Below are 16,154 nucleotides of genomic sequence, written 5' to 3' on the forward strand. Positions count from 1 at the left end.
GGTACAGCCAAGCTGATTGTTTTGGGCTCTGTTGGGAGGCTCTTCTCCAAGTTACCCTGTCTCGTGCTTCTGTCGGTAAGCAGGGAGTGAGGTGACAGTTGAGTTCTTTACTTTTCACTGGATTCACATTTCATGGCTTCTGCAGTAATGAGCTTGACTGGATAGTTTTAATTGAGGTTAAAATTTACCAGTTTGAAGGACTGTAAACAGATCTTAAACCTTTAACCAAATTGCTGTTAATTCCCTAGAATTGATCTTTTTTAAACTCTCTTTTGTCAGGCAGTTTTAGTTTTGCTCTTTGTAGTTTCGTTTTTGAATATTGGGTGTTTGTTTTTGTTTGTTTTTTTTTTTTTTTTTTTTTGAATATTGCTTTTGATGTTCATTAGTTGACAGCCCCAGCCTATAGATGGGGCAGATACTGTGTTTCTCTTTTTGGGGAGCATTGCGGGCAGGGGTGGGGTTGGGGGGGAACAAACCTATGCTACAAACTCATTGAAAACATTGGCATTGTTAGGTAATGAATCATCCGTTCCTTATTAAACAGGGTGCTTAATGAAGAAGGCATTTTGGACTGCGTTCTGAGTTTGAGGTTTTTGGTGTTCCCGTGTTCACTGTCTCCTTCCCTCCCCCATCCAAAATAAAATGAAATTAAAAGGATACCGAATTAGCAGGGTCTAGCGATAAGAATGTGACTTCGACTCGATGCAGCGCTTTGCAGCAGATGATGCCGTCATTCCTTTGCACCTTGGACTTGCTACTCTTTTTTGGCCTGGGAAGACCATGTTCCCTGTGGGGGTTCCTGCACAGCAGTTTTCATTTTTAAAAACACACCAAACAAAAACAATGAAAAAGAGAACTCGAATTTGAGTTTTACCGGTTTCCTTTAATTCTGTCTTTCCTACGTGTGTGTGTGTGAGTGTGTGTGTAAAATTTGGATTGCAGTGGTAAAGACATCCTTTTTTTTTTTTTTTTAATTCCTTTTTGCATTTTGATGTAGCTTTGTATCTTTCATTTGGGTAAAACTGTGACCAAGGCCCAAAATGTGACTAGAGAGAAGTTTGTGGAAGGACTGAGTATATTGATGCCTGAACCACACATGCTCTATAACAAATTTTGGGAGATTAAACTCCTAATGTTAGATCACTGAACTGTAGGATGCTTCATTCCCTAACCAGTGGAGGATTAAATCAGAAGTAACTAGAGACTGGTCGATTTTTGGTTTTGGCTCTTTTTTCTTTTCACATGCCGATACCGGAGAAACACAAACATTTCAAGTCATTGATGGAGTGGGAGGGAGAAGGGAATGAATTCGGCGACAGTGTTGTGCACATCACTCAGTGAGATCATGTTTGTTTCAGGCAGCGTGGTTGCTTGCTGTACTCTGCCAGCATCCTTTGGGTAACACTGTGCTTCCTGAGCACAGCAGAGAGAGGACCTTAGGGCTGTTAGCAAAGTAGAAGTGTCAGCCAGCATGCCATTCGTTGCATGATAGCCCATAGTCAGAAATGGTGGCAGAAAATTAGAGTTTGGTGGCTGTGTTTCGCTCAAGGTAGAAGCTGCCTTTTCCCCCAAGGTGCTTTCACTGAAAACATCTTTGTGTGCCTGTTTGAGATCATGATGATAACCCGCAGTTCAGAGTCTGTACCTTGAACAGGGTTGCGAGAGCATAGGAAGAGGGCCCCATTAAGGAAATGAACTGATCATTCCGACCATTCACTCTTCCTTAAAACAAGCTTTCTTATGACGGTGATTATGAAGAAATGATGCTTCACACTCACGACCAAGGTGATCTCTGGTGTACCTACCCTTCAGCACCTCTTCTTTTTTCTCTATCATTTCATCTACTTTAACGAAAAAACTTGGATTTTTAAAAAGCCATTTTAGCAGTGTTTGCAAAAGCCACAAGTTAAGATGGCAGGGGAGGAGGACCCCCAGATATACAGTAAGTTTTTCATATTTCTCACTTGAAAGCAAAGTACGGAAAGAACAGTCCCCACGGGAAGAATTCCTGGCAAGAGGATTATTTGAAGTTGCCATATTTCTGCTCCCTTCTTAGCAACATTATTTACAATCCATTCACGCCGTCCCTTCCCCCACTGGAGTCGGAGTCGTTCTCCCTTGTAATCTGCCCTTTGTGATCTGTTCTCTTTCATGCCGCTAGTGTGAATGGGGATGCTGCAGGGCGCACCCTGCCCAGAGACGTGGAAGTGCCAGGAGACCCGGAATACTTTTCGTGGGGCTTTTATTTTCATCATAAAGCACTGGCTTGGAGAGCTTGATAATTTGATTATAGACCTTTGGTGAAAAGTTGTTTCAAGTAGCCCAAGTGCTGTAAATGACTCTCTTTTCTGCGCTTTCCCCTTATGTTTTAATTTAAAAGCACCTCTGCATTAGGGGGAGGAGAAATGCATTTGGCAGAAGTCGCAGTTGGAGACTAATTTGTTAGGGCAGCCAGTGTTGAAATCATCCTTTTCAATTAAATCTCTCTAGTGGAAATGATGCTGAGTGCTTTGTGGTAAAGAGTTTTTCTTCCTCACTGTTTTTCATTGCTGTTTGTAACCCACCTAAGCATGCTTTTCTGAGGCTGCCTCCCAGCTCCAATTTTGGCTAATTGTCCTTTGAGGCACTGCCTGTCAGAGGTCAGTTTGGGATTCCCCAACGTGAGATTTGAATGTTACAGAGACAGTCTTCGTCCGTTGGGTGTTTTTTAGCATTAGACTACACCAGGCTCTCTCTGGAGTAGTCTAATCAAGTGTCCAGGGACCCTAAAGAAGTTGGATCAAAGAAAAAGCAGATCTGGATTAAAGAGAAACTGTGAGGACAGGGAGTAGGGTAGGAACACGTTTGCTGGTCAGACACACGCGGGTGCCTTTACATAAGAAGAAGGAAGTTTACGGGGAAAAGCTGACAGTGGAAGTAGTGAGCACATCATTAATGCTTCGTGTCCATGGTGTGAATTTACATGGTATGCCAGTTTTGTTTTTTATAATTATTAGGGAAAAAACAGAAGTACTTCGTCAAACCAAAGTCACGGCTTCACAGAAATTGCTGAGGGTAATGCTAAATTAGATAATGCCTAGTCATTCACTGAATTTTGAAGAATATATTAAGTAAATAATAGTCTAGGTAAGGTGCAGAAACGACGAAAGATCTGGAATGGGATTCAGCTTTGAAGGTCAAAAGTCTTAGGCAAAACACTGATGTGCAAAGTAGATGTGGAAGGAAGACGCTCTGAGAGTTGAAAAATGTATATGTAGTCTTCCTTTATAGTTTCCTGACCTTAGATGTTTTTATAGGGGTCATCTTTAAGAAAGACCGCTAATGCCAGCTGACCCTTCAGGAGTTGTGTTGGCAGCCCGAAAGTGCACTTGTGACAGTTTGGGTTAATTGGGAGCTGGCAGTATAACATTGCAGTTATTTTTCAATCTGGATATCAAACTAAGCAATTTAATAAATTCTGTGAAGGGCCTGCTTAAATGAATGACCCTAACTTTCTAAACTGAACCTTTTGTTACATGCAGGGATTACTTGCTATGCCTGGCCAAATGATCCATACACGTGCATTTAACGTTTTATAGCCATGTGTGAGCTTGATTATTTAAAACAAACAGACAAACCCCTTATTTTAAAAGGGGGCAATTCTAGAGTATTAGTGGGATGGGACTGTCAAAGACTCCATGAAATCATACATTCCTTAAAGTGTGGATTGATATTTTTCATAAGGCCATTGCATACAGAGTACACACTCTTTTTAACCTTACCTGACCAAATCTGTCCAAAAGGGTGAGTTTCTTTTAGAGAAAAGTTTGTGAGTTTCAGGAATCATTTCTTCAATAATCTGCCTAAAATTTCCACCTTTGGATCCATAAGCTGTATTTGAGACCTTCCCTTCATTCCGTTCCATCACCTGCAGTTCCTCCTGGATATGACTCGTTTCCATCAGGAAAATGAACCAAATTTTTATTTTCAAAATAACTTTAGCTCAAATGAGCATTCCTTTTTTGGTTGGTGTGAATGTAATCATTTGTAAATGAATTCTAAAAGTTATTCCTCTGAGCTTTTATGAGAAGAGCTTGGATTGACACAGAAACTAAGTATGCAGCTTCTACCTGTACTCCCCGGGAGAAGATAAAGTGGGTTAGGTTTGTTTGTAAGTGATTTCTGCCTGCTTTGATAATCAGCATGCCTTTCTCACAGGAGCCTGTAATTGGCATTAGCTGAATTAACAGGGGGCATGTGTCTTAGTGCCTGCTGAGTTCCCAGTGCCTGGTCTGTAGTCGGCCCTGAGCTGCGGGCTCTACAACTCTCCTTTAGCTAATCCCCAATAGCCCTGCCCTGCAGGGTAGGTTTGACGACAGATGAAGAGGCTGCCAAGGTGGGTGGAATCAGGTTATTGCCCAGTGTTAGCAGCTAGTAGGTTGCAGAGCATGGCTTTGAACCCGTCTGTCTCTGATTCCAAAGTTCTTGCTCTTTTAGGTAATCTATTTAAAAAGTACCTTTAATTTATGTATATTTTAATGTGTATTTATCTTGTGAGAGAGAGCAAGAGCAAGTGGGGAAGGGGCAGAGAGAGAGAGAATTCCAAGCAGGCTCAGAGCTTGGTCTCACAAACTGTGAGACCATGATTTGAGCCAAAGTCAAGAGTCGGACCCTTAACCGAGTTGCCTACTCCCCCCCCCCCCCCGCAAAAGTATTTTTTTTATTTAATTTGGATTCTGTTCAGCCTAGTTAATTACTTAGCTCACATCAACACTGTGCCTGACAGCTCTGATTCCTTACTGGAAAGGCAGCCATGACTGGCCAGAGACCAGAGAATGTCCAGAAACATGCATTGTGTTGGTCCAGAGGGGGCCAGCCTAATCCTATAGAATAGGTATTCGCTGCTCTTAGTAAAACAGACCCATCTGGGAACTTTGTAAAATGATTCTTTTTAGCAAGAAAGACAGCCCTGACGGGTACTTTTCTACCAGAATTCACTCTGCAAACCATCTTTGATGGTTTAAAACCCTCCTGAGCAAAAAAAGGAAAAAAAGAAAAAAGCTATCCTGGCTGACATGCATAGCTTATCTTTAGGATAGATAGCTTGCAAAAGGGAAAGATAAAATCTCAACAACAACCTGGGTTTCCCTTAAACAGATTCTGGATCCCCATCCTGAATTTACTAATATTCTGTCTCAACCTTGTGTGTTGAACCTTTTCAGTCTTTTGTGCTGGCAGTTAGCCTGTTTTGCTGAGCACTTGGGAAGATGGATGGGCTTCTTACTGATATATGCCCCAACCCTCACCTTTCCCTTTCCCTTTCCCTTTCCCTTTCCCGTTCCCGTTCCCGTTCCCGTTCCCGTTCCCGTTCCCTTTCCCTTTCCCTTTCCCTTTCCCTTTCCCTTTCCCTTTCCCTTTCCCTTTCCCTTTCCCTTTCCCTTTCCCTTTCCCTTTCCCTTTCCCTTTCCCTTTTGCCTGCCTTTGGACCATGTATTATGGCTTGCTAATAACACCACACAAGGACAGGTGGAATATAGTGTGGCCCAGCCTGGGTACGAGAGTCAGCCTGCCTGAGATTGCATCCCAGCTATGCCTTTTAACTAACTGGGTGGTGTTGGGCAACCAACATGAGTCCTTTAAAGCCTTAGTTTGCTCATATGGAAGAGGGGATCATAACAGTATCTGCTTTGTAGAAGGATGGTCAAAACTGAATGAGATAACGTCTGTAAGTTACACATTGTGGTGCCTGACACATGGTTTATGCCCAATAGACAGTGACAGCTGTTGTTAATGTTGAAGGTGAGACTTCTAACCAGTCAGTTGTTTGAAATATAAAACATTAGTGAAAAGAGCCCTGAGCAAAAACAAGTTTGTGAAGTGGTCTTAATTGCTATGAGATGCTCTTGCCTGCTCTTACCTGATAACCATTGAGAATGGGACAGATTGATTCTGTGCTCACAAATGATAATACGCCTTTATCTTGGCATGTGTGAAATTGAGGCTAGAACACCAAATGAAAATTTCCCCCCCTTTAAAGTATAATCAAGTAAATCATATTCATTATAGAAAAATTAACATACAGAAGTTTTTTTTTTTTAATTTTTTTTATGTTTATTTACTTTTGAGAGAAAGACAGAGCACAAGCAGGGAAGGGGCAGAGAGAGAGAGGGAGATACAGAATCCAAAGCAGGCTCCAGGCTCCGAGCTATCAACCCAGAGCCTGATGCAGGGCTCGAACTCACAAACTATGAGATCATGACCTGAGCTGAAGTTGAACACTCAACTGACTGAGCCACCCAGGCGCCCCAACATACAGAAGTTTTTAAAAATAGACCCAGGGCACCTTGGTGGCTCAGTCGGTTAAGTGTCCAGCTCTTGATTTTGGCTCAGGTCATATCTCAGGGTCATGAGATTAAGCCCCTCATGGAGCCTGCTTGGGACTCTCTCTCTGCCCCTCCCCTGCTTGCGCTTTCTCTCTCTCAAAAAAAAAAAAAAAAATGTATACACAGACACACACACACACACACCCTAATCCCAGGGATAACCGCTTAAAATTTGATGTATTTCCTTGTAGATTTTTTTCAAGAATGAATTGTTTGAAGTTAAAATTTGCTTTGACAGCTTTTTAGGTTTGTGCCCTAACTTTTACACTTGTGCATCTGAATTATTTTTCGTTATTTTCTTTTTTTTTTTTTAATTTTTTTTTTCCAACGTTTATTTATTTTTGGGACAGAGAGAGACAGAGCATGAACGGGGGAGGGGCAGAGAGAGAGGGAGACACAGAATCGGAAACAGGCTCCAGGCTCTGAGCCATCAGCCCAGAGCCCGACGCGGGGCTCGAACTCACGGACCGCGAGATCGTGACCTGGCTGAAGTCGGACGCTTAACCGACTGCGCCACCCAGGCGCCCCTATTTTTCGTTATTTTCAAAGCAATATTTATTTATGACTTAAGGAGATCTAATTATTTGCTTTGAACTCCTTTTTGGTTGGTACCTGGGTATCAACACGTACATATGTATGTTTTTAAACCTCAGCGTGAATCCCAGATTGCAAGCTCAGTATTCTTGGTTGCTTTCCATTTTGGAAGACATAAAGACAGCTATCCTCTACCTTACCCTCCCCGATACCCTGCTGCTCCCTTCAGTGCTATCACATGTTCAAGCCACAAGGGGGAAGAAAGTCCGACGCATCCATCTCTTACACACTTCACACAGTCTCTTTTTCTCTCCCTCTCTTCCACCTTTCACCTCTACCTCTTTCTTCACGTCTGTCTGCCCTGTTTACTCCAAACCCCCAGCGCCCCTCCCCCCTCCCCCCCAACAACACACACACTCACCCATGTCTGCCTCTCTGTGCTCTTTCCCTGTCTGTACTGTCTGTCTTATGGGCTGCCTAACTATCTCTCCCTTTGCTAGAGCCATTCAAAGTACCCCTCTCATCCAGGGACAGCAGAGTGTGCCTTCTCTGAGCTGGTGCCAGACCCTGTAGAGAGGAGTGCTTTGAAAACTCAACTTGGACTCCTCACCAAGCCACACTGCAGTTATGCTTAGCGCCTGGCCACCAGTTTGCCCACTTAATAAAAGGTCCCTAACCCTACCCATAACTTGCCCATTTCTCTTTTGATCTAGGAACAAACGCTTTTTTTTTTTTTTTTTAAGTTGGAAGCCCAGTTTAAAATCTTATGAAAAATAAAGGCCCACAGTGAAAGGATGGGGAGATTCCAACTGAGCTGTAATTAAATGTTTTTTCCTCTTTGCTTTCTCTGAGAGTAAGCCAGATGCCGCCCTTTCCAGAGAGTAAGTTACCAGACCATGATGTGAAGGAACAACTTTATTCAGCAGCATGACAAGGATTTGAGCTGGCACTTTTCAGCCAGAATCCGTTAATACACACGAGCACACATGTGCGTGTGCAACACACACACACACACACACACACACGCAAGTCTGTTTCGAGTTTTAATGAATGAAAGAAATTCATGTAATAGATTGCCATTCTTAGTTTTTAAATGTTTTTTATTACTGAAGTAGAAAATATAAATGTTATCGATACACCAGCTGATTTTTAATGCTAGAAAGCTTTGATCCTTGATTTTTCTAGTGCAAAATCCCCGAAACAAGTGTTAATAGACTAGAAAAGAAGCATCAGCTGAAGAAAATGGCAGGAATGGACTATAATGGGAATAGAGAATTAAAAGGACAGACTTGAAGAAAGTTCTGCTGTCCGACAGCACACATTCCTAAGAAATTACTGCACTGTGCAACATTGTGTAATAGAATCCACATGAGACTCATTAGGGGAATGGGGTTACGGGCACAGCACTCAAAACTTCATTAGTGACTCACAGAAAAAAGATAGGAACCTAACAGAAACAGTAGCACAGTTTTCCATAGATTAAATGGTTAAAAATAGGTGAATACTAGAAAACGAGCCGACATTTGCTTCTGGAAGCAGGTGTTGGAAGAGCTGCAGCCTGTGAGTTACTCTGAAGTAGTGGACGGAGGTTATCTGAGATCAAGGGAAAGTTGTAGCACCAGTTGTGGGTGGGCGTGGCTCCTCACATCCACGGTGAGCTGGGATGCATGGTGGATGCTTGGGGGAGGGGTGTGTTTTGTGTATGCCCATGTGACTGGGTGCAGCCAGGTGTCATTCTCTGCATTGGCGCAGTACTTTTTGCCGATGAAATCTTGTGAAAGCAGATGCAGTATTTCATTAGGTTCAAATTGTGCCTTAGTATATCAGTGGCTTCAGAATAGATTTACTTTCTGAAAATAAGCTTTACGAGCAAGACTGTATTTCATTAGATTGAGAATCTTATTTATATCACTTGATATCAAGAGAAAATACTTTTCAAATACTTTAAAATCACATTTACTCTAAGACACTTGCTTGAGAATTCTGATCCCCAGAGAATAGTAAAAGGGGTGTACTTCATAAAAGTAAGTTTTAGTTGGGAGTTTTCTCCCTGTTCATACCACAAGCATGGTATTATTACTCCTGCAGCACACACTTGTCCTCCGTGAGAAACAGGATGATTTCTGTGGGTGACCATGGAGGAATATCTTAATATTTATTTGAATGTATATAGAAAAAGTACATAACAAGCTCATCAGACCTACTGTTTCATAGATACTGTTGTTTGGAGAAATAGTTCCCAGTTGAGGGTAGTACCCTGCGTCACATTGGGTGATATGAGAATGGATTGGAGGGTAGGTTCAGGCTGCCCCTGGCAGAGGGGCACCACTGCTAATTAAGGGGCAGGGGACAGGACCTCTGATCATCCTGAAATCCTATACAAGAATTGTCCTGTCCAAAATACCAGTGATGCCCCCAGAGAGAGACTGGTTAATGGCTGAGGAGGAGAGAACAGTAGAGCTGATAATTTAAATAAAGATGTTAAGTAAAAAATACTATTTTATGTGGCTTTGGTAAGAATGATGGAAATAATTTGCAGTTGATGGAAGTCCGGAAAGCAGTAGTTGAGGACAGGTAGCAGCAGTGAGCTTTATTTAATAGACCCTGATAGAAAGCACCATGTGCCAGGCAGTGTTCTCATTGCCCTACAAGTGTTAACTTACTCAGCCGTGGCTAATGGTTCTGGAGCATTAGCCTAGTATAAGGCTGCTCTCAACCTTGACTGCACAGTGGAATCACACAGGGGCACTTATAAGAGCCTGCATACCCAGACCACACCCCAAACCAGTTAAATCAGAATCTCTGTGGGTGGGACTCAGGCATCAGTATTTTTTAAGCTCATAGGTTATGCCACTGTGTAGCCAGGGTTGAGAACTACTGGTCCACGGCTGTTTGAAATCACTCCTCCTCACAAGACAAGCTGCACCGATGGTGCACATGTTAAGCGAAGGTCTGCTCCATGCCAGGTCTCACAGAGGCAGAGATGACCCAGACAGGAAGTTTCACCATCCAAGGAAGGCAGCAGAACTGGAAACAGATTTTTTACGGTCCTGCCTGACAAGTGCTGGTGCTTTGGAAGGATATTCAGATAGTGTTTGGGGATCACAGAGGGGAGAGAAACTAAATTAGAAAAGAAGAAAAAAAAAAACAAAACCTCAGATGCCAAATTTGGAAAGTTACTAAACTTAAGTTATTTTAGTATTCCTTTCCATGCACACAGCTTTCATCAGAGTAAAAAGAAAAAAAAAAAAAAACAACACAAAAGCAACAGGCGCTTAAAATCACTGTCAATTTAGGGGTGCCTGGGTGGCTCAGTTAGTTGACTGTCTGACTCTCGATTTCAGCTCAGGTCATGATCTTATGGTTCATGGGTTTGAGCCCTGCATTGGGCTCCTCGCTTACAATCCAGAGCTTTCTTGGGATTCTGTCTCTCATCTTCTCTCTCTGCTCTTCCCCCGCGTGCACTCCCTCTGTCAAAATAAATACATAAACCTAAAAAAAAATCACTATCATTTTAGCCATCCTAACTTGCTTGTGGCCTTTGTGCGGTCTGGTTGGACAATTGGAATTTTGTCTGTAGATCAGCATTGTAATTTTGTCCTGTTGTGGAAGGTTCTTAAATACCTCATAAAGCATTGTTGAACTAATGGCCTTCTGGGAATAAGTCATCTCAGCTTCCCAGAGAGCCTCAGGACTGGTTAAAAAAAAAAAAAAAAAAGACTTTAGAAATAAACCGTTTGTGCGGTGCTGATAGTCACTGATTCCAGTTTGCTTAATTTTTTAAATATTCATATAGCTTCTGTGAAGTGGTAAGTAAATGTTGGATCACGTACATTTTAAAACTTAAAGCTAAGCCATGTGTCATTTTAATTTAATTTAATTTATTTATTTTGCCACGTGTCATTTTAAATCACAAGTTTAATCGAAGGCAGTCATCACAAGGTACTTAAGTAGATAAAGTTCCTAAATAATTGACTTGTTTCAGATAGTACCATTCCTCAGCAGCTCTAAATTTATTTAGTGTGGATTGCTTTATGACCAGAAAACCTGATTCTCCAGTGGGTAGACTTATTTTCAGGTAAACCTGTGTTGTCTGTACTTAACTATGAATTACTTCCGGGTTTAAAAAACCAGCGAAGCTCCTCGTGGTATTTTTGTCTTCTGCCTTTGGCATCTTAGCAATGTGAACCAGAGCTATGCCATCTGTACCCAAGTGAGATTATTACAAAAGAGGGAGTAAAGTGATTCACTGGAAAATTTCAGCACAGGTTCAGAGGATGATAAAATAACCCTAGAAACATTCTTATTTGGCGTCACATGCTAGTGGGTAGTGACAGAAAAAAAATTAAGGTACAACTCGTTTTTTGACATTTGCGATTCAAAAAATTGGAAAGATGCTATGCTAGAAAGGAAGGAAGGAATCGGTGTGGTGTCAGTTCGTATAGCTGCGTGGATGAACGAATAATTTGCCTCTCTGACTCCTTGTTGGAGGGAGTGAGTTTCATTTCTAGTATACAAAACCAAATATTCTCAGGTTTAGAATGGCTCTTTAATTTCCTAATGGCTATCTGCGTATGATAAACCGCTTTATGCTGAGATGTTTCCGAAGCAGAAGGACCAGTTCCTAGAATCCTAAATAAGTCTGTGAGGCCTAGATAAGCCGTTTCTGAAAGCTGCTGAGTGAAATATATTTTCACTTAGTGACGCATATTTGAACCTAAATGTGTTGATTTCAGGGGACTCTTCCAGGATTCCATTGGAGACTTGCCTGAAACACAGTGTCTTTTTTTTTTTTGTTCCTGTTTTTCTTTTCAGAAAGAAGACACAGCTCGTCCAGCAAGCCTTCTTGGGCCGCTCCTCCCACTTCAGTATTTCCCTTCTTCCCTTCTCTGTCCAAAAGCAAAGGAGGCAGCGGAAGTGGAAGCAACCGTTCTTCCAGTGGAGGTGTTCTAGGCGCATCCTCATTAAGTTCCAAGTTGCTGAAATCACCCAAAGAGAAATTGCACCTCAGGGGGAACACCAGGCCAATGCATCCCATTCAGCAAAGTAGAGCCCCCCATGGTAGAATGTGAGTATGGCCCAGAGGGTTCTTCGAGCTTCCCTGCCTGTTGTGGAACTGTGCACACCAGTAGCACCTGAAAGTGTTGTGAATCATGTGAAAGAGCTCCTGCTTTGGGGAAAGTCAAGTGTATGTTGTTTCCTTTTGTTTCCCTGTCGTTTTTTGGGAGACTTCACAAAACAGCAACAGCAGTAATAAGGTCAGCGGTACTTGTTGATTGACTCTTTCTTGTGCGCCAGCTGTGGAAACTTGGCTCTTTTTGTGGGCTGTCATTTCATTATCACAACAACCTTATGAAACAGGTCTGGTTGTTATGCCCATTTTGCAGATAAGGATGAAGGACACGTAATGCGGTCGAGGAGCTTTAGCCAAACTCTGCAGGCAGACAGGCCTGGGTTCACATGCCCCTTCTATCACTTTCTAACTGCAGAGCTTTGAACAAGGCCCCGTTGCTCTCACAGTTGGAGAGTAACAGCCAGTGTGCAGTTATTGGGAGAAGTAGAATTAATACAGCAGTCTCAGGCGCCTGGCGTCATGTCTGACCCATAGGAGACAGTAAATGAATGGACACTGGTGCTTCTGCTGCTGCCATTGATAATGGTAGGAATAAAAAAGTGAGGTGATCCGCAGATGCTGTTCTGGGATTTTCTGGAGCCTGCAAAGCAGACAGGGAAACAATGCCTTCCTCCCATCCCCTCCCCACCCACCCCCACCAGTCTTGGGTTCACATCACAGTAGTGATGAGGGAAGACCGGAGGAAGTTCACACCACCAGGCAAGGCTTTGGCACGTTGGCACAATGGATTTGTAGGCTGCCAGGCGCTGTGCGGTCACGTGAGGGCTCAGCCACGTACTCCACAGAAACCTATCTTGCCTCGTCATGGTAGCCCTCAGCCCTGGTGGCGGGTGGCTTTTCCCTGGCCTGCCTCCCTTTGGAGGGTATGCCCCACATCTCCGCCCCAAGGTCTGCTAACCTGGCTAATCTCAGGGCAGTATCTAGCACCTGCTGCCACTCACGGACCTTGCCAGCTGGGAGAGGCCATCGCTTCTTGCAGTGCGTCTCTTGCTGTTGGGCTGTTCCAGGTACAGCTGTTTGGTGCTGTTTGTCCCGGTTGCTAAGCCCCGCCTCCCCCCGCCCCCCCCCCCCCCACCCCCCCCCCTCCAAGCCTCTGCTCATTTGTCAGAAGTACAAGTACAGCAAGCTTGGCTTTCGTTCCTGGACCTTTCCGAAAGCCAAAGAAAATGCCAGTGCTATGTGTAAGTCACTCGCCAGCTTAACAGCTGTTTGAGCACGGACTCTACTGAACAAAGTTTAGAAAACCTCATCAATCTGAATCTTCTTTATTTGGAGCTGGGTTTAAGAGGGGGACCAGGCCAACTGGTAGCTCCATACCAACATTTGCCATCCAAATGCTAGTGTCAGTAAGATTCCCAGAAAAATTAATTCTTTCTTAGTGGCACAGGTATTCAGTGCTCACCAGCTGTGTGCCAGACACTCATATTCTGAACTCTTATCATAGAAACTTTTTTCAGAGACTAGAGAATTATCACTGCAGTGACACATTACATAAGTAAACATTGGTGTCCCTCACTGATGGGCAGAGAGCCTTTTCTCAGAGATCTGGTTAGGCTCATTTGAATTCATGTATGTCTTTAGTGACATTTCTTGGACATACTATCTAACTCCAGTTATTCTTGCCCCTCTTCACTCAGTTTGATTTGTTTTGATGGATCCTTTCTTTAAAACAATAGTTCTCTGAAGATATTCTCTAAAGGTTTTACAGATAGTCTCTGGTCCTTTTAGACCCTTTCCCGTTTTGCGTCTTACAGGAATTGAGTTGGGTATCAGGCTTAGTTCCCCGTGGACTCATGCGTCAGATTGTCCTGGTTGATGAAAGACCACGTCAATCCGATGGTCCGCTGGAGTGTTTTGCCTCACTAGAAGGGCTTCTAGATTGAATGAACGTGAATCGTACTGAGTTTTCTGGGTAGTCCTGACACATTTTCAGAAGTCGCCTTTGGGAGCCTAGCCCTGTGCAGGGCGTGGGTAGATCCGGGCTCTGACTTCAGCCCTCTAGCTCACCATTTACCTGGGGCTGCTGGCGCACTTGGGTGCTGATGTTCCACTTCCCCCTGTGACAGCATGACGCCCTCTGTCAAAGTGGAGAAGATTCATCCGAAGATGGACGGCACACTACTGAAATCTACGGTGGGGCCGACCTGTCCTGCTACTGTGAGTTCCTCAGTCAAGCCTGGCCTTAACTGCCCCTCGATACCAAAGCCAACCTTGCCTTCACCTGGACAGATTCTGAATGGCAAAGGGCTTCCCGCACCATCCGCTCTGGAAAAAAAGTCTGAAGATAATTCCAGTAACAGGAAATTTTTAAATAAGAGATTATCAGGTAACTTCACATTTCTTCTCTTCATGTTTCTCTGTATATAATTGGGTATTCACGAGGGAGCAAATGGACTGCTGTCTGCAGGTCCGCTTTTTCAAAACTGGTCAGCTTCAACTTTACGTGGAAGTTCCTTAGGTGCTCTGCCTTTGCTCTTCACTCTTGCTTTTAAAGTACACGTGTCTGTGGGTGATGTAAAAATAGCTTTCGAGCGGTGTCTTTCTGAATGGAGCGTGGCAGGAACGCTGACACGCACACTTCCTTTCCTGTCAAGCGATGGCAGTAGTCCCCCGCGCTCTTTGTGGCGTCTCTTGCTGCGGCTTGGCAGCACTCGCACGTTGTCTATTTTATATTTATTGATGATGTCGTAGATTTTATTCAAGTTAGAATTTGCCTGTTTTGAGAATCGTTCTACTGTTGTCAAAACTAATGAAGGATGAGCCCATCGATGAGCCCATTGTAATGTCTGTGTGCTTTTGGCAGAAAGAGAGTTTGATCCTGACATACACTGTGGGGTCATTGATCTCGACACCAAGAAGCCCTGCACCCGGTCTTTGACATGCAAGGTAGGTGGGCTCCTCGACAGGGCTGGGCGCACTGGTGAGTGAGTGCAAGGAGCTGGGATCGATGGCATTGCCCCAAGAGGGGATCTGATCCGTGGAGCGTTGTGGGTATTGTAAATGAAGGGACGAAGAACGCCTCGCGTTCAGGAAACGTGGAACCTTTTGTTACAAACTGCCACCGTAAGAGATGTTTTGCTTCCATTGTCCTCTCCAGGGGAATAGTGTTGTTTCCTAGTCAGTCTGTTATTCTGAAGACTGAAAGTATTTCTTCAGAGAGATTTAAAATGAGAGTCTACCCTTTACTGTGGTTTAAATTGTATGGATTGAAAATAAGTCCAGAAATGTCCTTGGTATAATGCTCGTGTAGGGGCGCCTGGGTGGCTCAGTCAGTTAAGTGTCCGACTTCAGCTTAGGTCATGATCTCATAGCTCTTGAGTTCGAGCCCAGTGTCGAGCTTTGCGCTGACGGCTTGGGGCCTGGAATCTGCTTCGGATTCTGTGTTTCCCTCTCTCTGTATCTCCCTTGCTCACGCTCTGTCTCTCTCTCTCTCTCAAAAACAAACATTAAAATAAAAATGCTTGTGCAATCGGTGGCTCTTAAATTTTAAAGAGCCACTTTAAAATAATCTGATTTTGAGATACTTATTTTTCCAGTTCCAAAAAAGTACTGTGTAACATACAATCTAACTTACGTATAAGCTATGAAAATGTTACCATCCTCCTTTCTGTCCTGAGTTTTCCTTTAAAATGCCAGTATGCTAATAAGGTGGTATATTTGCTGCAAAATAAGAGTTGAAATGGGGTGGCTTCAGTGGAACCCCTACATAAATGAGCACATATGCTTGCATATGTTTCTCTGGAGAGTATCCCCAGCTATCCTTCAGAAGAGTCCAAAAACTATTGAGAATCAGTGCTTTAAAGTAACTTGAAAACCCTTGTTTGATGGAGGGGGTGAAAACTGTAAAAAATTGTGTTTTCTAAAAATTAATAAAATTTTTGATGTATTATTTTAAATGTTACCGAAGATTATGTTTGGATGAAGGACTTCAGGCCCCATTCCACCCCCTAACGGAGGAATGTTAAAATCTTCAGAAAGTGGAAGTGTTGTTTCTTGTTTTTTTTTTTTAGTGTTTGTTTAGAGAGAGCGAGACACAGCAGGGGCAGAGTGGGAGGGGGACAGAGGATCCAAAGTGGGCTCTGTGTGGATAGCAGACAGTCTGATGCGGGGCTTGAACTCATGAC

At 43.4% G+C, this 16,154-nt stretch overlaps 1 protein-coding gene across 7 annotated transcripts in view; it reads left to right on the top strand.

Annotated features, from left to right (window-relative positions):
• ATXN7 (ataxin 7) overlaps positions 1-16,154 on the top strand; it is a 142,547-nt gene that overhangs the window by 108,374 nt on the left and 18,019 nt on the right. For all 7 annotated transcript variants that reach the window (XM_045493424.1, XM_045493418.1, XM_045493422.1 and 4 more), the window contains 3 exons: positions 11,712-11,964; positions 14,097-14,356; positions 14,834-14,916. In XM_045493424.1, coding sequence (XP_045349380.1) covers positions 11,712-11,964; positions 14,097-14,356; positions 14,834-14,916 — 596 coding nt within the window. The remainder of the gene's footprint in view (positions 1-11,711; positions 11,965-14,096; positions 14,357-14,833; positions 14,917-16,154) is intronic.

This window comes from Leopardus geoffroyi, chromosome A2, assembly GCF_018350155.1.
Source record: "Leopardus geoffroyi isolate Oge1 chromosome A2, O.geoffroyi_Oge1_pat1.0, whole genome shotgun sequence".
In the NCBI taxonomy this organism is placed as follows: Eukaryota; Metazoa; Chordata; class Mammalia; order Carnivora; family Felidae; genus Leopardus; species Leopardus geoffroyi.